The following is a 22,307-nucleotide window of genomic DNA, read 5'->3' on the forward strand; positions in this document are numbered from 1 at the left end:
ATGCCCCCTGGTTATTGACACCTCTGCTAAGGGAAAAAGTTTCTTCCTATCTACCCTATCTATGCCCCTCATAATTTTGTATACCTCAATCAGGTCCCCCCTCAGCCTTCTCTGCTCGAAGGAAAACAACCCTAGCCTATCCGGTCTCTCTTCAGAGCTGAAATGCTCCAGCCCAGGCTGGAATACATAATGGAGCAGTGTCAATCAGCCTTGCAAGGCCTTCCACAGGTCCAACCAAGGACTCAAAGAATTGGAAGGGAGGCTCGGGCCGCATTAATTCAGGCATGGCTCTCCTGAGTGTGCCTCATCCTGGAAGCCACATGCCTCAAAAACTCCCCTTTTCCCAGAGAGAGGGAGTGCATCCAAGATGCATGGCATCTCCCTGTTCCCCACACTGCTTGGAAGACAAGCCACCACAATTTCCATGAAAACACTCATGTGCATCCCTCCCCATCCCACACCTACTTTATCAATCTTCTGCCTTAATGTCAAATGTTGGACCCAGACTTGTGTGATTCTAATTATCAACATTTTCATTACATTGAGTCTTATAAATTAATACAACCATGACAAAAGACACCCAAGTGAGCCACTGAGTGATACTACCGACGCAGTTCCTTCTACTCGTGGCGCTCCCCCATGGCTGAGGATGAGGTGAAAATAGGCTGCTCGCCCACGTGTGCATGAAGCTGAGATGCCAGTGGCAGTTACTCTCCTTGTCATGTTGCCAGTGAGGGTGGGGGGGGGTGGAGGTTGCGTGGGGAGGCACCTCCACAGGCTGCCCCACCTGTATTGATGCAGGGGCAGTTTTGGTTACAGGGCCTTCCTATATAGATGGTGCCTCAGTTGTGGGGCGGGGGGTGGGGGGGGGGGGGTGGGTGGAGTGGAGGTGGCAAGGGGTGAATGACGTTTTCCCATAATGGGTGGACCCCTCAACATCATTGCTGACCATCTCAGCCCTTTCACAGCATACATTGACCTCAGAGGGATTCCCCAGCTGGGGTGCACCTGGCATCCACTCCAAACCTCCTTGCACCATCAGTGCCACTGACTGGTCAATGCTACAGATATGGCATACATTCTGTGCCTGTCAGTGCTCTGCTCCCAAAACCACGCAGCCTGATGCTGCATATGGCTGTCCACGAGGTCAGCCAAACTGTCAATGGATGAGCTCATGCATTCGTATGCCTGAGACATAGTGGAGCACATGTCAGAGATAGACTCCTCCATTCTTTGCCCATGACTGCGCATTGCCTCAGAGAACTCTAGCAATTGGGCATACATCTTGCACTGCTGATCAAGGCTGACCTGCCTTGTGTGTGTTCCTGAGGCTGTGCTGTGTGGCTGTGTCTCCTCCAGCCTCCAAAGGGGGCTGCCTAGAGTTGCCCTCTTGCCTCCCTCACTCCTCAGTGAAGTGTTGGGCACCCTATGCCACCTATTCTAAACTCACGTGAGGTCCCGCTGAGGTGAGTGTATCTATGCTGGTGGCGGATATGCTTGACTGATACTGTGCTCGCTCCATTGTTCCTTCCTCTGCTGAAGAAGATATCACTGTGGCATGCTAAGGCTCCCCCTCTACATCTGGCCCTATGGTAGTCATAAGCCAGTTAGGAACACACACACCTGTTAGCTGCTTCTGCAAAGCATCAGCGGTCATTATATCTTGTGTATTGGCATGGAAGAAACTGAGAAGGAGGAAGCTTCATCCCAGTCACCTGGAGATGGTAAGATCATTTTACCCTGTCTTGGATGGACTCCCATCTCGCCATTGCCGATTTCCTGATATGCTGCCACCCCGGCAATGTGAAGGGCCTCCTTCTCTATGGGCATTAAAATAGCTAGATTGGGGGTCCCATCACCTGAATGAGCCCTTTCTCTGGAGTTGTGTGCCCTTTTCTCCTGCAAGGTATAGAGTGAGAGAGTTATGATTGTGATGCCATCCTTCACCACCTCCGGCAGATCCAACACATGTTATTTCACTGCCTTCAGTGTTGCCTCCTCCACAAGTGCTTATGGTGTGAGCTTTGCCAGTGCTCAGTAGTGCTCTGGAGTAATCATATTTTCCATGTTCCTGGGCACTATGCACTCTCGGGCTACTCAGCTTGTGGGTATGCTGGTCACTATAGAACTGGAGGTCTTTCATCTGAGTGTTGCATTGCACTCATCTTGCCAGCCCTCGATATCATTGAAACACTCTTGGCACTGTACCCACGTCCCGCTGACAACGCTGCGGCTGATTTCTTCGTGAGGCATCTGCAGCCATGCCTGCTTTTTCTGGCTGGCTGGCCGGTCTTCTCCTGCCGCTCTCTGGAAACAAGATGCTCTGCCGTGCCATCACCATCTCTAAAAGGGAGGCATCTGTAAATCGTGAGGTTGCCCTTGCATAGGAGCTGCTGGCCTGCTGCTCTCCTCTCTCCTCCATTCCAAAATAATCATCGACCACAATAATGGCTGCTGTTTGCCCTTTAAGTCCAACTCCTGCCACCTCACCGCATCCACCTCCCTTAATTGGATGGTGAATGGGCCGCTAATTGGCTATCTCTTTGAAAATTGCATCGGCCATCAGGCACTGACTCCGAGCAGGTTCTGGACCAGAAATGGTCCTGACCTGGAAATGAAAATTCAGCCCATTAATTGCAAAAGCTAAAAAGTAATGTTAAACCTATATATATCATTGATTAAATTGTAATTAGAATATTGTGTCCAGTTTTGGGAACCCTACTTTAGGAATGGCATAAAGGTCATGCAGAGGGTGCAAAGGAAATTCGTTAAGATCCTACCAGAGATGAGAAGTTTTAGTTATGAGGTGAGACTTGAGAAACTGGGGCTATTTTCATTAGAACAAAAAATGATTAATAGGAAATTTGAGTTCATAATTGAGTGGTTTCGATAAGATAAATAGTATAAAACTATTCCCACTGGTCATTGAGTTATTAACTAGAGGCCATAAATTTAAGATCATTACCAAAAAACAAAGAATTTTGTTTTGCAGAAGGCCATTATGACATGGATTGCCCCATCAGAACCAGTGGTTGAAGCAGAATCCATAATGGCTTCTTAAAGGGAAGTGGATAAATATTTGAAAAATAAAAAATTTGAAGTGGCTGTGAAATTCCAGGATTCTGAGTGATGACAAAAAATTGCATTGATGGTGAGAGGCTCAGGGTCATGTCAGTTGAACAAGAAAGAGATTTGAACAGATAAACAAAGTATTGTAGTGATTACAAATTTTTAGTCATTGAACATGAGCAAGACAGAACCTGACATATGAGATTAAGGAATGGGACAACATCACGAGATGGAGGGAAAACAAATGCATAGTTGGAGGCTATATGGAACAGGTCATGGCAAGTAAATACAAAGACCAGGGTGGAATGAAGTAAGGAGATTTTGAATTGCACAAGAAAACATGTCAAGTTTTAATTTTGCACAAATTGAAACATGTATTTTAATTGCAAGAGTTTATTTGGTTGGCAACCAAACATTGTACAAAATGGCTGTTCCTAACTCTACCCATGTTTTGCCTGTTACAAAATGCTGCCACCTGCAGTTAACATCTGGGTTCATATCAATGCCATCCTCTTCTGTTTTTGTGGCCAATATGGTCACAGAATTTGGTCACTCTGTTGTATATGACTAACAATTGGAAGAACATACAGACGGTGACAGGAGAATTCAAGAACAGAAAGAAGTGGAGGCAGAAAAATAGTCAATAATGCCATGAGATTTTTGAACAGAAATATTAAATGCATAACTTATGATGGGTTTAAAAAAATATAAGAATGGAAGAAAGGATGGCTGCGAATTGTGGAAAGTATCCCAGCATTTCACTGCTGATACTTTTTATCTTTTGCTCCCGTTTGGGAAATATAGCATTGCTGATTTTCAACAACATTTTATTTTGCACGAGAAAACTGTTGAACAAAATGTACACAACTGGCAGTATAATCCCCAAAGAGACAAGGAATTTCACAGTAAATTGCTTCCAGAGCAATTCATAGGAAAAGCGGTTGAAAATGGAAATCAGTTATTAGAAGAACAACTTGTATTTATATAATATCTTTAACATAGTAAAACATTTCAGGAGCATTATCAAACAGAATTTGACACCAAGCCACATGAGATATTGGGGCAGATGACCAGAAACTTGGTCAAAGAGATATATTTTAAGGAGGGTCTTAAAGGAAGAGAGAAAGGCAGAGAGGCTTAGGGAGGGATTTCCAGAGCCTCGGGGCCCTGGTAACTGAAGGCAGGACCGCCAATGGTGGAGCGATTAAAGTTGGGAATATGCAAGAGGGCAGAATTGGAGGAGCGCAGAGATCTCAGGGTTGTAGTGTTGGAGGAGGTTGCAGAAATAGGGCTGGACAAGGCCATGGAGGGCTTGGAAAACCAGGATAAAAATTTTAAAATTGAGGTGTTGCTTAGGAATTTGTAGCATACAGGCAGCAGAGTTTTAGATGAGCTCAAGATTATGTAGGGTGGAAGATTAGAGGCCAGCCAGGAGAGCACTGGGATATTCAAAAGGAGTGGTAGCAAAGGCATGGATGAAGTAATCTACATATGAAAATGGAATTAGTTCCACCAAAGCAAAGTTATATATAAAAAATCATATGTTATATTTAAACCATACAGCTGGGCCGGATCTGCTTTGGCCATTGTATTTGCCAAGTAATGCTTAAAAATAGTTAACATTTGATCAGTTTGATTATTCATGATAGCAATCTTTCAAAGGTTGAGTTTGGCCATTATGAAAATGAGTAATCAGTTGCCACTTTATCCTCCTTGTAAGCTCTGTAAGTAGCTCTATCACATAGTGAAGTCCTGTGCAGTAATAAAATAAAGTTCACAAGGAAGTGCACACATTAGCAATTTAATGGGCCAACATAACTTTATTTAACAGTACAGCAGGAACCTAAAATTTCTGCCCAGACTGAACCCTGGACTTCAGATTCTGTGATGATACCAGCAGAGGATTACAAATTCTGTGTAAACTGTTACAGCTTTGTATGTTAAACGTAGGGCTGGATTTTGTGCTGGAGGCAGGGTTCCCAGCGCCGGGCCAAAAATGTGTTGGGGAATCCTGCCTCTGCCTTTGCGTGCGCCCCCCCCCCCCCCCCCCCCCCCCCCCATCTCGGAGTGATCGTTTGGTCTTTTAAAATCAAAGTTTCAGGAGCTGGGATCCCCATCCTTGAAAGATGGGGATCCCGCCTTCAAGATCTGCTGACCAAACAGAGGGCCAGTAGCAGAGCAGTATAGGCAGCGCCACCGGGAGCAGTGGCCACTGCCGGTACTGTAGAGGTTCGGACCCAGGCCCAGCACTGGAACCCTAGACCAGAGGTAGGTGAGGTGAGGTTGCTGAGGCCAGTCCAGAAGGCCCGGTGAGGGTTAGTGGGCATTGGTCGTGCAGTCCGATGGGAGGGGTGGGGGTGGTCCTGGGGGGTAAAGTTGTTCCCTGTGGGGGTCCTTGGTGGCCCACGAATTGTCCACGAAGGAGGGACCCCCCCCCACCTTACAAGCCTGCAGGGAGAGCACCTCATGTTGCAAGGCGTCCTCCGTGCGCGGCGGAATCATCCCCGCTGCTGGAAAGATCTCGGTGGTGGCAGGAAGGTGCCCTTAATTGGCCGTTAATAGGAAGGGCCTCAATTGGCCTCTGGGCGGGAAAGCTGTTTTCGGCCTACCCCGCCCCCGGGAAAATGGCTTGGCGACGGGCCTGCCGCGTCCCCTTCCCGCCATCCGTCAAGATTATCCACGCCCCCACACCTCTGACCCTGCCTCGGGCCACGCAAAATCCAGCCCATAGTGTGCTGACACTTCCTTTTTCAGCTCCAGCATTGTTTTACAGCAGGTGAGCACAAATCATTTAACTATGTTCCCTCTCTTTTTGCTAGGGCATCAATGCCTCTGCTTTGGAGAAAGAGATTGGACCAGAACAGTTTCCAGTCAATGAGCATTATTTTGGTTTAGTCAATGTAAGTAGCTGGAATTTCAAAATGTTATCAACAAATCAATGTTGATTAGATTGTTATGAGCAATTTGCTGACTATAATTTTATAAATGGCTAAACAGTGATTTCTTAAAATATTTGATTTCATTCAATATAGCATTTCACATTATTCATAATTAGGGTGAGAGGTTTAATAGACAAAGTCTTTGACATAGAAGGGAACTGCAATTCAGTCACTCAGAACAGCGCAACTTTTTACTTGTTACATTTTGAAATGCAACTAAGGAGGACATGAAGGGCATGTAAAAAGTTGGCAGTCTAATGAATTTTGACTGGAACCATGAGACTACATATCCAGCATCCTCTAGAACAGGGTTGTCCAACATACGGCCCACGGGCCAGGATCTGGCCCTCCAAAGGTTTCCATCACGCTCGTGGATGTATTTCAGAGTTGATAAATTTTCCATTGTTGTCATCCTTCAGGCCAGCTTTTCAAAAGAATTTGCGCTGTCAGTTTCACAGCTGACAGGTGCTAACATCAGGAACAGCCACTGCTGAACTTAGGACAGAGCCGGGGTTTTACGGCGGGTTTTGACTTTTTTTTCCAAAGGTCATGGGAAATTCCTAAATCTGTCCGAAGTTGGGAGACCACTGTTGCCGATGTCAGCAACTGTCAGTTGTGAAACTGACAGCTGGAATTTTAAAAAAAATTGACCTACCACAAGGCTGCTCTGAGGAGCATTCCTGCTCCCGACAACTGTCACAGAGAGACGGGGTTCATGGGGGGTAAAGAGCGAGGGAGAGAGAAAAATGGGAGAGATAGAGAGCGAGAGAAAAATGGAAGAGATAGAGAGCGAGAGAAAAATGGAAGAGATAGAGAGCGAGAGAAAAATGGAAGAGATAGAGAGCGAGAGAAAAATGGAAGAGATAGAGAGCGAGAGAAAAATGGAAGAGATAGAGAGCGAGAGAAAAATGGAAGAGATAGAGAGCGAGAGAAAAATGGAAGAGATAGAGAGCGAGAGAAAAATGGAAGAGATAGAGAGCGAGAGAAAAATGGAAGAGATAGAGAGCGAGAGAAAAATGGAAGAGATAGAGAGCGAGAGAAAAATGGAAGAGATAGAGGGCGAGAGAAAAATGGAAGAGATAGAGGGCGAGAGAAAAATGGAAGAGATAGAGGGCGAGAGAAAAATGGAAGAGATAGAGGGCGAGAGAAAAATGGAAGAGATAGAGGGCGAGAGAAAAATGGAAGAGATAGAGGGCGAGAGAAAAATGGAAGAGATAGAGGGCGAGAGAAAAATGGAAGAGATAGAGGGCGAGAGAAAAATGGAAGAGATAGAGGGCGAGAGAAAAATGGAAGAGATAGAGGGCGAGAGAAAAATGGAAGAGATAGAGGGCGAGAGAAAAATGGAAGAGATAGAGGGCGAGAGAAAAATGGAAGAGATAGAGGGCGAGAGAAAAATGGAAGAGATAGAGGGCGAGAGAAAAATGGAAGAGATAGAGGGCGAGAGAAAAATGGAAGAGATAGAGGGCGAGAGAAAAATGGAAGAGATAGAGGGCGAGAGAAAAATGGAAGAGATAGAGGGCGAGAGAAAAATGGAAGAGATAGAGGGCGAGAGAAAAATGGAAGAGATAGAGGGCGAGAGAAAAATGGAAGAGATAGAGGGCGAGAGAAAAATGGGAGGGAGGGCGAGAGAAAAATGGGAGGGAGGGCGAGAGAAAAATGGGAGGGAGGGCGAGAGAAAAATGGGAGGGAGGGCGAGAGAAAAATGGGAGGGAGGGCGAGAGAAAAATGGGAGGGAGGGCGAGAGAAAAATGGGAGGGAGGGCGAGAGAAAAATGGGAGGGAGGGCGAGAGAAAAATGGGAGGGAGGGCGAGAGAAAAATGGGAGGGAGGGCGAGAGAAAAATGGGAGGGAGGGCGAGAGAAAAATGGGAGGGAGGGCGAGAGAAAAATGGGAGGGAGGGCGAGAGAAAAATGGGAGGGAGGGCGAGAGAAAAATGGGAGGGAGGGCGAGAGAAAAATGGGAGGGAGGGCGAGAGAAAAATGGGAGGGAGGGCGAGAGAAAAATGGGAGGGAGGGCGAGAGAAAAATGGGAGGGAGGGCGAGAGAAAAATGGGAGGGAGGGCGAGAGAAAAATGGGAGGGAGGGCGAGAGAAAAATGGGAGGGAGGGCGAGAGAAAAATGGGAGGGAGGGCGAGAGAAAAATGGGAGGGAGGGCGAGAGAAAAATGGGAGGGAGGGCGAGAGAAAAATGGGAGGGAGGGCGAGAGAAAAATGGGAGGGAGGGCGAGAGAAAAATGGGAGGGAGGGCGAGAGAAAAATGGGAGGGAGGGCGAGAGAGAAAAATGGGAGGGAGGGCGAGAGCGAAAAATGGGAGGGAGGGGGAGAGCGAAAAATGGGAGGGAGGGCGAGAGCGAAAAATGGGAGGGAGGGGGAGAGCGAAAAATGGGAGGGAGGGGGAGAGCGAAAAATGGGAGGGAGGGGGAGAGCGAAAAATGGGAGGGAGGGGGAGAGCGAAAAATGGGAGGGAGGGGGAGAGCGAAAAATGGGAGGGAGGGGGAGAGCGAGAGAAGAAGGGACTTGGGGGAGGGGGAGAGCGAGAGAAGAAGGGACTTGGGGGAGGGGGAGAGCGAGAGAAGAAGGGACTTGGGGGAGGGGGAGAGCGAGAGAAGAAGGGACTTGGGGGAGGGGGAGAGCGAGAGAAGAAGGGACTTGGGGGAGGGGGAGAGCGAGAGAAGAAGGGACTTGGGGGAGGGGGAGAGCGAGAGCGAGAGAAGAAGGGACTTGGGGGAGGGGGAGAGCGAGAGCGAGAGAAGAAGGGACTTGGGGGAGGGGGAGAGCGAGAGCGAGAGAAGAAGGGACTTGGGGGAGGGGGAGAGCGAGAGCGAGAGAAGAAGGGACTTGGGGGAGGGGGAGAGCGAGAGCGAGAGAAGAAGGGACTTGGGGGAGGGGGAGAGCGAGAGCGAGAGAAGGGACTTGGGGGAGAGGGAGAGCGAGAGAGAGAGAAGAAGGGACTTGGGGGAGAGGGAGAGCGAGAGAGAGAGAAGAAGGGACTTGGGGGAGAGAGAGAGCGAGAGAGAGAGAAGAAGGGACTTGGGGGAGGGAGAAGAAGGGAGGGAGAAGAAGGGACTTGGGGGAGGGAGAGAGAAAGGGAGAAGAAGGGACTTGGGGGAGGGAGAGAGAAAGGGAGAAGAAGGGACTTGGGGGAGAGAGAGAGAGAGAGAGAAGAAGGGACTTGGGGGGGAGAGAGAGAGAGAGAGAAGAAGGACTTGGGGGAGGGAGAGAGTGAGAGAGAGAAGAAGGGACTTGGGGGAGGGAGAGAGAGAGAGAGAAGAAGGACTTGGGGGAGGGAGAGAGTGAGAGAGAGAAGAAGGGACTTGGGGGAGGGAGAGAGAGAAGAAGGGACTTGGAGAGAGAGAGAGAGAGAAGAAGGACTTGGGGGAGGGAGAGAGAGAAGAAGGACTTGGGGGAGGGAGAGAGAGAAGAAGGGACTTGGGGGAGGGAGAGCGTGAGAGAGAGAAGAAGGGACTTGGGGGAGGGAGAGAGAGAGAGAGAGAAGAAGGGACTTGGGGGAGGGAGAGAGAGAAGAAGGGACTTGGGGGAGAGAGAGAGAGAGAGAAGAAGGGACTTGGGGGAGGGAGAAGAAGGGAGGGAGAAGAAGGGACTTGGGGGAGGGAGAGAGAAAGGGAGAAGAAGGGACTTGGGGGAGGGAGAGAGAAAGGGAGAAGAAGGGACTTGGGGGAGAGAGAGAGAGAGAGAGAGAAGAAGGGACTTGGGGGGGAGAGAGAGAGAGAGAGAGAGAGAAGAAGGACTTGGGGGAGGGAGAGAGTGAGAGAGAGAAGAAGGGACTTGGGGGAGGGAGAGAGAGAGAGAGAAGAAGGACTTGGGGGAGGGAGAGAGTGAGAGAGAGAAGAAGGGACTTGGGGGAGGGAGAGAGAGAAGAAGGGACTTGGAGAGAGAGAGAGAGAGAGAGAAGAAGGACTTGGGGGAGGGAGAGAGAGAAGAAGGACTTGGGGGAGGGAGAGAGAGAAGAAGGGACTTGGGGGAGGGAGAGCGTGAGAGAGAGAAGAAGGGACTTGGGGGAGGGAGAGAGAGAGAGAGAGAAGAAGGGACTTGGGGGAGGGAGAGAGAGAAGAAGGGACTTGGGGGAGAGGGAGAGCGAGAGAGAGAGAAGAAGGGACTTGGGGGAGAGAGAGAGCGAGAGAGAGAGAAGAAGGGACTTGGGGGAGGGAGAAGAAGGGAGGGAGAAGAAGGGACTTGGGGGAGGGAGAGAGAAAGGGAGAAGAAGGGACTTGGGGGAGGGAGAGAGAAAGGGAGAAGAAGGGACTTGGGGGAGAGAGAGAGAGAGAGAGAAGAAGGGACTTGGGGGGGAGAGAGAGAGAGAGAGAGAGAAGAAGGACTTGGGGGAGGGAGAGAGTGAGAGAGAGAAGAAGGGACTTGGGGGAGGGAGAGAGAGAGAGAGAAGAAGGACTTGGGGGAGGGAGAGAGTGAGAGAGAGAAGAAGGGACTTGGGGGAGGGAGAGAGAGAAGAAGGGACTTGGAGAGAGAGAGAGAGAGAAGAAGGACTTGGGGGAGGGAGAGAGAGAAGAAGGACTTGGGGGAGGGAGAGAGAGAAGAAGGGACTTGGGGGAGGGAGAGCGTGAGAGAGAGAAGAAGGGACTTGGGGGAGGGAGAGAGAGAGAGAGAGAAGAAGGGACTTGGGGGAGGGAGAGAGAGAAGAAGGGACTTGGGGGAGAGAGAGAGAGAGAGAAGAAGGGACTTGGGGGAGGGAGAAGAAGGGAGGGAGAAGAAGGGACTTGGGGGAGGGAGAGAGAAAGGGAGAAGAAGGGACTTGGGGGAGGGAGAGAGAAAGGGAGAAGAAGGGACTTGGGGGAGAGAGAGAGAGAGAGAGAAGAAGGGACTTGGGGGGGAGAGAGAGAGAGAGAGAGAGAGAAGAAGGACTTGGGGGAGGGAGAGAGTGAGAGAGAGAAGAAGGGACTTGGGGGAGGGAGAGAGAGAGAGAGAAGAAGGACTTGGGGGAGGGAGAGAGTGAGAGAGAGAAGAAGGGACTTGGGGGAGGGAGAGAGAGAAGAAGGGACTTGGAGAGAGAGAGAGAGAGAAGAAGGACTTGGGGGAGGGAGAGAGAGAAGAAGGACTTGGGGGAGGGAGAGAGAGAAGAAGGGACTTGGGGGAGGGAGAGCGTGAGAGAGAGAAGAAGGGACTTGGGGGAGGGAGAGAGAGAGAGAGAGAAGAAGGGACTTGGGGGAGGGAGAGAGAGAAGAAGGGACTTGGAGAGAGAGAGAGAGAGAAGGAGGACTTGGGGGAGAGAGAGAGAGAGAAGAAGGGACTTGGGGGAGAGAGAGAGAGAGAGAAGAAGGACTTGGGGGAGGGAGAGAGTGAGAGAGAGAAGAAGGGACTTGGGGGAGGGAGAGAGAGAAGAAGGGACTTGGAGAGAGAGAGAGAGAGAAGAAGGGACTTGGGGGAGGGAGAGAGAGAAGAAGGGACTTGGGGGAGAGAGAGAGAGAGAGAAGAAGGGACTTGGGGGAGGGAGAAGAAGGGAGGGAGAAGAAGGGACTTGGGGGAGGGAGAGAGAAAGGGAGAAGAAGGGACTTGGGGGAGGGAGAGAGAAAGGGAGAAGAAGGGACTTGGGGGAGAGAGAGAGAGAGAGAGAAGAAGGGACTTGGGGGGGAGAGAGAGAGAGAGAGAGAGAAGGACTTGGGGGAGGGAGAGAGTGAGAGAGAGAAGAAGGGACTTGGGGGAGGGAGAGAGAGAGAGAGAAGAAGGACTTGGGGGAGGGAGAGAGTGAGAGAGAGAAGAAGGGACTTGGGGGAGGGAGAGAGAGAAGAAGGGACTTGGAGAGAGAGAGAGAGAGAAGAAGGACTTGGGGGAGGGAGAGAGAGAAGAAGGACTTGGGGGAGGGAGAGAGAGAAGAAGGGACTTGGGGGAGGGAGAGCGTGAGAGAGAGAAGAAGGGACTTGGGGGAGGGAGAGAGAGAGAGAGAGAAGAAGGGACTTGGGGGAGGGAGAGAGAGAAGAAGGGACTTGGAGAGAGAGAGAGAGAGAAGAAGGACTTGGGGGAGAGAGAGAGAGAGAAGAAGGGACTTGGGGGAGAGAGAGAGAGAGAGAAGAAGGACTTGGGGGAGGGAGAGAGTGAGAGAGAGAAGAAGGGACTTGGGGGAGGGAGAGAGAGAAGAAGGGACTTGGAGAGAGAGAGAGAGAGAAGAAGGACTTGGGGGAGGGAGAGAGAGAAGAAGGACTTGGGGGAGGGAGAGAGAGAAGAAGGGACTTGGGGGAGGGAGAGAGTGAGAGAGAAGAAGGGACTTGGGGGAGGGAGAGAGAGAAGAAGGGACTTGGGGGAGGGAGAGAGAGAGAGAGAGAGAGAGAAGAAGGGACTTGGGGGAGGGAGAGAGAGAAGAAGGGACTTGGAGAGAGAGAGAGAGAGAGAGAAGAAGGACTTGGGGGAGGGAGAGAGAGAAGAAGGGACTTGGGGGAGGGAGAGAGTGAGAGAGAGAAGGGACTTGGGGGAGGGAGAGAGAGAAGAAGGGACTTGGGGGAGGGAGAGAGAGAGAGAGAGAGAGAAGAAGGGACTTAGGGGAGGGAGAGAGAGAGAGAGAAGAAGGGACTTGGGGGAGAGAGAGAGAAGAAGGACTTGGGGGACAGAGGGAGAGAGAGAGAAGTGACTTGGGGGACAGAAGGAGAGAGAGAGAAATGACTTGGGGGACAGAGGGAGAGAGAGAAGAAGGGACTTGGGGGACAGAGGGAGAGAAGGAGGGACATGGGGGGGCGTAGAGAGAGAAGGGGGGACTTGGGGGCGTAGAGAGAGCGAGAGAATGGGGGACTTTGTGGGGGGGGAGAGCGAGAGAAGGGGGGACTGGGGGGTGGGGAGAGAGAGAGAAGGGGAGATTTGTGGGGGAGGGAGAGAGAGAAATGGGGGCGGGGGGGGAGAGCGAGAGAGAGAAGGTGGGAATTGGGGGGAGTGAGAAAAGGAAGGGACATGGGGAGGGAGAGAAGGAGGGTCTTGGGGGAGAGAGAGAGTGAAGTGAGGACTTGGGAGAGAGGGAGGGAGAAAGGGGGACTTGGGGAGAGAGAGAGAGGAGGAGGGGACAGAGTGAGAGAGAAGGGGGGAATGGGGAGAGAGGGGGAATGGGGAGAGAGAGCGAAGGGGGGGACTTGGGGCGGGGGGAAGAGAGAGAGAGAAGGCTGGACTTGGGGAGAGCGAGAGATAAGATGGACAGAGAGACAGACAGAGAGGGCTGCAAAGAGAGAAAGGGGCCGGGGGGGGGGTGGGGTGGTGCACAGAGACTGAGGACGACACAGAGAGGCGGCACGATTGGGAAATTTGCTGATGGCACAAAAATTGGCCGTGTAGTTGATAGTGAAGATATCGTAGACTCCAGAATGATATCAGTGGTTTGTTTGAGTGTGCGGAAAAGTGGCAACTGGAGTTCAATCCAGAGAATTGTGAGATAATGTATTTGGGGAGGGCAAACAAAGTGAGGGAATACACAATAAATGGGGAGGATATTGAGAGGGGTAGAAGATGTGAGAGACCTTGGAGTGCATGTCCACAGGTCCCTGTAGGTGGCAGAACAGGTAGATAAAGTGGTGAAGAAGGCATTTGGAATGCTTTCCTTTATTGGCTGAGGTATAGAATACAAAAGCAGGAATGTAATGCTGGAACTGTATACAATGCTGGTTAGGCCACAGCTGGAGTATTGCATACAGTTCTGGTCACCACATTACAGGAAGGACATAATTGCTCTGGAGAGAATACAGAGGAGACTTACAAGAATGTTGCCAGGGCTTGTATGTTGCAGCTATGAGGAAAGATTGGATCGGCTAGGGTTGTTTTCCTTAGAACAGAGGAGGGTGACTTAATTGAGGTGTACAAAATTATGAGGGGCCTAGATAAAGTAGACAGGAAGGACCATTCCCCCGAGCATAGAGGTTAGTTACCAGGGGGCACAGGTTTAAGGTGATTGGTAGAAGGATTAAAGGGTTCTGCACTGAGTGTGAAGGGGGAAGTTTGGTAAGTGAGTGGATTTTAAGAGTTAATCGTTCAAGACTAGTTTTTGTTTTGTTTGCGTCTTGCATTTAATTGAAATTCCTGCTACAGTTAAGAGCTAAGTTAGATTTCTTGCAGTTTTGAACAGGGGTATACAAACACTGAGAGTAGCTGTAGCTAGTTAATTAGGTTGCGAGCTTAAACTTGTTTCTGCGCTGTAGCAGAGTTGACACAGCATTGTTTTCAGAGTTGAAATTCAGGGGACTCAGTGCTGCTTGTCTGCATTGTGTGCTGCTGGAGTGCACACTGTGAAGAAGGAGGGGAACTATAAATTAAGAAAAAATTAAATTTGAGTACATAGAGTGTAAAGTGGGAGTTTGGTGAGTGAGGGAGGGGCTCCTTTCTTTCTTCTACCTTTTTTCAGCCTCCAGTAGCTGCCACTTTCTTTGGGACAGGGCAGGAAGCTGATTGATGAGTACCTGGAAAGTTATTTTACTTCTCATTGTAATAAGTTTCTCAAGTTATGTTATGGCAGGTCAGCTCAGCCAAGTGGAATGTCCATCCTGCGGTATGTGGGAAGTCATGGACGCACCATGTGTCCTAGATGAACACATCTGCAGGAAGTGTCACCGGCTGCAGAAGCTTGAGCTCCTGGTTTTGTAACTCGTGCAGCAGCTGGAGTCAATATTGTGCATCTGCGAGGCAGAGGACTACATGGATAGCACATTTAGGGAGGTGGTCACGCCATAGGTTAGGAGCATGTAGGCAGAGAGGGAATGAGTGACTACCAGGCAGTCTAAGAGAACCAGACAGGCAGTGCAGAAGTCCCCTGAATCTATATTGCTTGCTAATTGGTTTTCCATTTTGGATACTGGTGAGAGAGATGGTTCCTCGGGGGAATGCAGCCAGAGCAAAGTCTGTGGCACCAGGGGTGGCTCAGCTGTACAGGAGGGGAGGAAGAAGAGTGGAAGGGTAATAGTGATGGGGGATTTGATAGTCGGGGATCAGACAGGCTTATCTGTGGCAGTAAGCAAGACTCCAGGATGGTGCCTCCCTGGTGCCAGGGTCAAGGATGTAACGGAATGGCTGCAGGACATCCATCTGGGGGAGGGTGAACAGCAGGGGGTCATGGTCGACATTGGTACCAATGACATAGGTAGGAAGAGGGATGAGGTCCTGAAAGCAGATTTTAGGGAGTTAGGAAGGAAATTAAAAAGCAGGGCCTCCAAAGCAGTAATCTCAGGATTACACCCAGTGCCATGTGCTAGTGAGCAATGGAATAGGAGGATTGATCACTTGAACATGTGGCTGGAGAATTGGTGTAGGAGGGAGGGCATCAGATTTCTGAGGCATTGGGACCAGTTCCGGGGCAGGTGGGACCTGTACAAGATGGACGGGCTATACCTTAACGGGACCGGAACTAACATCCTCATAGGGAGATTTGCTAGTGCTGTTGGGGAGGGTTTAAACTAGCTTGTCCGGGGAATGGGAACCTGAGGGGTAGCTCAAATTACAAGGAAGTAAAGCTGGTAACAGGAGGTAGAAAAGTATCAAGTGACATTAGAATGCAGGCAAAACAAAGGCGAACATCAACTAGGCTTAGAATGCAGAATGTCAAGAAGACATGGTTAAGGGCACTCTAACTGAATGCTCGCAGCATTCGCAACAAGGTAGATGATTTAAAGGCTCAAATAGCTGTAAATGGGTATGATCTAATTGCCTTAACGGAAATGTGGCTACATGGTGACCAAGACCGGGAACTGAATATTCAAGGATGTTCGACATTTAGGAAGGACAGGCAAAAAGGAAAGGGAGATGGTGTTACGCTGATAATAAGGGATGGGATCTGTACATTAGTAAGGGAGGATCTCAGTTGGGAAGAACAAAATGGGGAGCTAAGAAACAACAAAGGGCAGCAAACATTGGTAGGAGTTGTTTATAGGCCACCGAACAATAGTAGTGTGGGGCATAGTATTAATCAGGAGATTAGAGAAGCATGTAGCATGGGTAATACAGTAATCATGGGTGACTTCAATCTGCATATAGACTGGGTAAACCTAATGAGCACTAATGCTGTGGAGGACGTGTTTCTGGACTGTATTAGGGATGGTTTTCTAGAGCAGTATGTTGAGGAACCGACTAGAGAACAGGCTATTTTAGATCTAGTTTTATGTGTTGAGAAAGGGCTAATTAATTTTGTAAAAGAACCTTTAGGGATGAGTGACCATAATATGATAGAATTTTACATTATGTTTGAAAGTGAGGTAGTGCAATCTGAAGCCAGGGTGTTATGAGGGGCAAATTGGCTGAGGTGGAAAATTCATTAAAAGGTATGACAGTACATAGGTAATGGATCGTCTTTAAAGGAATATTACATAGTTTACAGCAGCTATACATTCCTTCAAGGCATAAAAATCTCAAAAGTAAAGACAGTCAACCATGGATAACAAAGGAAGTAAAGGATTGTATAAGATTAAAAGAAGAGGCCTATAAAGTTGCCAGAAGTATAATGTGGATAAATGTGAGGTTATCCACTTTGGTGGCAAAAAGAGAAAGGCAGATTATCTGAACGGCAATAGATTGGGAAAGGGGGAGGTGCAGCGAGACCTGGGTGTCCTTGTACACCAGTCGTTGAAAGTAAGCATGCGGGTGCAGCAGGCAGTTAAGAAAGCAAATGGTATGTTGGCCTTCACAGCGAGAGGATTCAAGTACAGCAGCAAGGATGTCTTGCTGCAATTATATAAGGCCTTGGTGAGACCACATCTGGAGTATTGTGTGCAGTTTTGGTCTCCTTAGCTGAGGAAAGATGTTCTTGCTATGGAGGGAGTGCAGCGAAGGTTCACCAGACTGATTCCTGGGATGGCAGGACTGACGTATGAAGAGAGATTGGGTCGATTAGGCTTGTATTCGCTAGAGTTTAGAAGAATGAGAGGGGATCTCATAGAAACCTACAAAATTCTAACAGGACTGGATGTATAAAACGCTGGTTAGGCCACAGCTGGAGTACTGTGTACAGTTCTGGTCACCACACTATAGGATGTGATTGCATGAAAGGGTGCAGAGGAGATTCACTAGGATGTTGCTTGGGCTGGAACATTTCAGTTATGAAGACAGACTGGATAGGCTGGGGTTGTTTTCTTTGGAGCGGAGAAGGCTGATTGAGGTATACAAAATTATGAGGGGCTTTGATAGGATAGATGGGAAGAAACTTTTTCCCTTAGCGGAGAGGTCAACAACTAGGGGGCATAGATTTTAGGTAAGGGGCAGGAGGCTTAGAGGGGAGTTGAGGAAACATTTTTTCACCCAGCGGGTAATTGGAATCTGGAACACACTGCCCGAAGGGGTGGTAGAGGCAGGAACACTCACAACATTTAAGAAGTATTTAGCTGAGCACTTGAAATGCCATAACATACAAGGCTATGGTCCAACTGCAGGGAAGTGGGATTAGTTTTGGATGGGTGCTTGATGGTCGGCGCAGGCATGTTGGGCTGAAGGGCCTGTTTCTATGACTCTATGACTGTATGAACCTGGGGATTTTAGAATACAGCAAAGGAGGATGAAGAAACTGATAAAGGCAGAATAGAATACGAATGTAAGCTAGCAAACAATATAAAAATGGGCTGTGAAAGTTTCTATAGGTACGTAAAAAGGAAGCATTTGGCTAAGACAAATGTGTGTCCATTACAGGCAGTCAGGAGAATTTATAATGGGGAGTAGAGAAATGGCAGAGAAGCTAAATGATTACTTTGTGTCTGTTTTCACTGAGGAAGATACAAGAAATCTCCCAGAATTAGTGATCCAAGGGATTAGGGATAATAAGGAACTGAAGGAAATTAGTATTACTAAGAATGTTATATTGAGGAAATTAATGGGGCTGAAGGTTGATCAGTCCCCAGGACCTGATATTCTACATCCCAGAGTTTTGAAAGAGGTGGCTATGGAGATAGTGGATGCATTGGTGATCACCTTCCAAAATTCTATAGATTCTGGAACGGTTCCTGCAGATTGGAAGGTCGTAAATGTCACCCCACTATTTAAGAAGGGAGGGAGAGAGAAAACAGGGAATTACAGACCTGTTAGCCTTACATCAGTCATTGGGAAAATGTTAGACTCTATTCTAAAGGATGTGATAAAAGGACATTTGGATAATAATGATCTGATTGGGCATAGTCAACATGGATTTATGAATGGGAAATCATGTTTGATGAACCTGGTGGAGTTTTTTGAGGATGTTACTAACAGAATTGATAAAGGGGAGTCATTGGATCTGGTATACTTGGATTTTCAGAAGGCTTTTGATAAGGTTGGTTAGCAAAATTTAAGCACATCGGATAGGAGGAAATATACTGGCATGGATTAAGGATTGGTTTACAGGCAGAAAGCAGAGAGTCGGAATAAACGGGTCATTCTCGCGTTGGCAGGCTGTGACTGGTGGGGTGCCACAGGGAGCAATGCTTGGGCCCCAGCTGTTCACAATATATGTCAATAATTTGGATGTGGGGACCAAATGTAGTATTTCCAAGTTCGCGGATGACACGAAACGAGGTGAGAATGTGTGTTAGGAAGATGCAAAGCGGCTTCAAGGGGATCTGGACAGACTTAGTGAGTGGGCAAGAACGTGGCAGATGGAATATAATGTGGAAAAATGTGAGGTTATCCAGTTTGGTAGGAGGAATAGATGTGCAGAGTAGTTCTTAAATGGTAAGAGATTAGAAAGTGTAGATGTACAAATAGACCTGGGTGTCCTTGTCAAAGGTCACTGAAAGCTAACATGCAAGTTCAGCAAGCAATTAAGAAGGCTAATTAAGAAGGTATGTTGGCCTTTATCGCAAGAGGAGTTCAGTACAGGAATAGTGAAGTCTTGCTTCAATTGTATAGAATCTTGGTTAGACCGCATCTGGAGTACTGTGTGCAGTTTTGGTTCCCTTATCTTAGGAAGGATATTATTGCCGTAGAGGGAGTGCAATGAAGATTCACCAGACTTGTTCCCGGGATGGCGGGACTGTCCTTTGAAGAGAGATTGGGGAAACTAGGCCTGTATTCTCTAGAGTTTCGGAGAATGAGAAGTGATCTCATTGAAACCTACAGAATACTTCAAGGGATAGACAGGGTAGATGTAGGTAAGATGTTTCCCCTGGATGGGGAGTCTAGAACCAGGGGACACAATTTCAAAATAAGGGGCAAGCCACTTAGGACAGAGATGAGGAGATATTTCTTTGCTCACAGGGTTGTGAATCTTTGGAATTCTCTACCCCAGACAGCTGTGGAAGTTGAGTCATTGAGTATGTTTAAAGCAGAGATTGACAGATTTCTAAATATCATTTACATGAGGGGACATGAGGATAGTGTGATGAAAAGGCATTGAAGTGGAAAATCAACCATGATCCTATTGAATGGCGGGGCAGGCTCGATAGGCTGAATGGCCAACTCCTGCTCATATGTTCCTATGACATGAGGAAAAACTTTTTCACCCAGAGGGTGGTGGGTGTCTGGAATTCACTGCCAGGAACGGTGGTGAAGGCAGAAACCCTCAACTCATTTAAAAGGTACCTGGACATGCATCTGAAGTGCTGTACCGTGCAAAGCTCCAGACCAGGTGCTGGAAGGTGGGATTAGATTGGCAGCTAGTTTTTTCAGCTGGTGCAGACATGATAGACTGAATGGCCTCCATCGGTGCTGTAATTTTTTTATGGTTCTATGGAATAACACAGAGGGGTGGTGGTGGTGGAAACACAGGAAAAGAATCAGAGATAGAAGGAGAGCGAGAGTGATCAAGATCACTCCTGACACATGAACATCTATCCTGAATACTCCACATCGCTACAAGAAGTGTGAGGGCAAACATTGACTACTTGTGCAAGCAAACAAAATGCCAGGTATCTCACTAAATCAGTGTTGAACATGGTGATGAGAAAGTAAGTCAATAAATTAATGTCTTTTAAGCTTCTTCACAAAATTACATTTGTTTTTGTTTTGATTCATAGTAAGAAATTTCTTTAATGCCTTTATCTTTCTGAAATTGTCTCACTGGTCCCCTATGTAAAACAAAAATGGTAATGTGGCCCCCGCCCCCCCACGTGAAAAGATTGGACAACCCTGCTCTACAAGAACTACTGGTGTGAAGGAGTGTGCACCTGACAGTACGTAAAGAAGTTGTGAATATAAGTACTAGCCCATCTCTCTGAAAATAAATTATCCAATTCCAGTAGATGATATTTTCAGTGTTTTCTAGGTTTGCCATTTCTAGTCTCTTCCCAAGTGTCACGCAATGATTTGTTGTTTTTTGGAGCAGAACTTTAGGCTGGCCTAAAGGTGCCCCACCCTGTAGAAATCATTGCTGCCAGATTTTGCTGTGTTCTTAACTAGTGGTGATTTTCCTAGGATTAATTGGCTCTATATAGGTTTCCATATTGCCTTAAAGTGCTAGATTGTAGCAAAAATCAAATGGAACAACTGCAGGACATTCTGGCTACCCCTCCCGTTGCACTTCATTAGAGTGGATTAGGAGGAAAGCAGACCTCTGAAAATAGTCTCCATGAGGCCAAAAATATGCTAATAACAGGACATTTCCTAATAGGTACATGATATCTTAATTCTGTCCCAAGCCCCAACATCTCCCATTTTGAAGGCAGTTCGTGTCTATGATACAGTTCAATGAGTTCCTGCGACTGTCTAGGACTCTGCTTTGATGACACAGGCATAATTGCAGAGCCTATCCTGTCCTCCCCTGATATTCACTGCATCATTGATCTCTGGTTGTGATCTGCAGCATACACTCTGGCTGATTTCTTTCCTGACCCAGCGATGCTGTGACCAGTGTCTCCATCATTGCCATTGCTGAGATCAGTACAGATCAGGGACCAAACCTTGGACCTTCCTGGTTAGTATAGCTAAGTACTGTAAAATTGAGCCATCTAAGGCACCATGTCAAATTTTGTTTAAATTGAGGGTGGTGGGGGCTACTTCATACAGAAAGTATTTCACAAACCTATATTCCTTCAAAACATAGTTTGTATTTTGATCCATCCGTTAAATATAGTGAAACCTAAGTAAGGATTGCAGAATTTTAAGCACAAATTACATTCAGTGCAAATTGAGCTTCTGTAATCTTTTGTGCCAGTTTAAAAAACATTGCTGTCAAAGCCAGCTGTGCCCGAAATACTGGGTATGCCCCCGGATCGAATTAATCACCATGATGAGTTTCCGCTAATTGCACCTGTTTGCGAGTCTTCAAGGAGCTCTTAAAATTAAGCTTTTTTAGGTGCAAGGACACTGGGCACATTTTTAAAAGCTTTTACATATTTTTAATTTAAGAAACTGACTGCTGTACACCAGTGTAACTAGTAACTGGTTCTGAATAGTTTTTTTAAAAAGTCATTTCCAGTAATGTAAAATCGGGTTAATCACAGGTAGTGGGCTAGACAACTCTGATTAAAAATGCTTATTTTTTATGCTTAAACCCACTTCCAGCTGTTTAACCCAAAAATTTTTTGGAAACAAAATTATATTCTAAAACCCTGTCCAATTGTGCTGCTTCATGGAAGATTTTACTTTTAGCAATATGCAAATCAGTTTTGAGTGGAAATTTGAGGGAAAAAAACACTTCTCAAAACTAATGCAGTTTGTGCCCAATTGATGATTGCACCCATAACAAAAACCTTAGGCCCTCATATTTTTCTAATTTAATCTACACTCTTAAGTAGACTATAAGATACTAAAGGTTTGAATACTATGATACAAAAAAAAGAAAACATTCAGTATCATTCATGAGCATCATTACCTGTCGCAATTATTACAGTTATAACAAAATATATGCACACATCAAGGTGGTTATGTTACCAGTCTCCTATTGAGTACAGCAAGATGGAGGCAGCAGTGATGTTTTGCAGCCTAAAACTGCAAGCAGTATCATTCAGGCGCAATGTTACTTTCAACTTTGCTTGGGCATGCCTTATCACGCAGAATGTCAAATACATTTTAATTTATCCTTCTTGTAGGCTCTTTAATTTTAATTTAAAGTTTTAGTGATAGAGTTGCTGATATGATTTTATTGTTCAAACATCTACATTAATGTATCTTAAATTAAGATTTCTTGTGCGTCTAGCCTGCTGCCCATCATGACCATCAAGTCATTTATTTTCTCTGTTGTTAGTTAAGCCTTTTAAGTTTTTCTGGTTAGCTATTTTGTAGTAATATTCACTAATCATATTGTGTAGCATCTTCCATCCCAATTGTGTCCCACCAAAATAAATAGTACCTTTTTTAATGCTGATCTTTATTCAGGATCTTTCACAGATCCTGAAGGATGAAGAAAATAGTGCACTAATTTCCATCCCTTTCCACCAGAATATGTAAGAAATGTTCTTTGCGAATTCAGTCATC

At 47.3% G+C, this 22,307-nt stretch overlaps 1 protein-coding gene across 2 annotated transcripts in view; it reads left to right on the top strand.

The window, feature by feature from the left end:
* usp12a (ubiquitin specific peptidase 12a) overlaps positions 1-22,307 on the top strand; it is an 80,833-nt gene that overhangs the window by 10,804 nt on the left and 47,722 nt on the right. For both annotated transcript variants that reach the window (XM_068033577.1, XM_068033576.1), the window contains exon 2: positions 5,889-5,969. In XM_068033577.1, the coding sequence (XP_067889678.1) occupies positions 5,889-5,969 (81 nt within the window). The remainder of the gene's footprint in view (positions 1-5,888; positions 5,970-22,307) is intronic.

Source organism: Heterodontus francisci, chromosome 6, assembly GCF_036365525.1.
Source record: "Heterodontus francisci isolate sHetFra1 chromosome 6, sHetFra1.hap1, whole genome shotgun sequence".
NCBI classification, from domain to species: Eukaryota; Metazoa; Chordata; class Chondrichthyes; order Heterodontiformes; family Heterodontidae; genus Heterodontus; species Heterodontus francisci.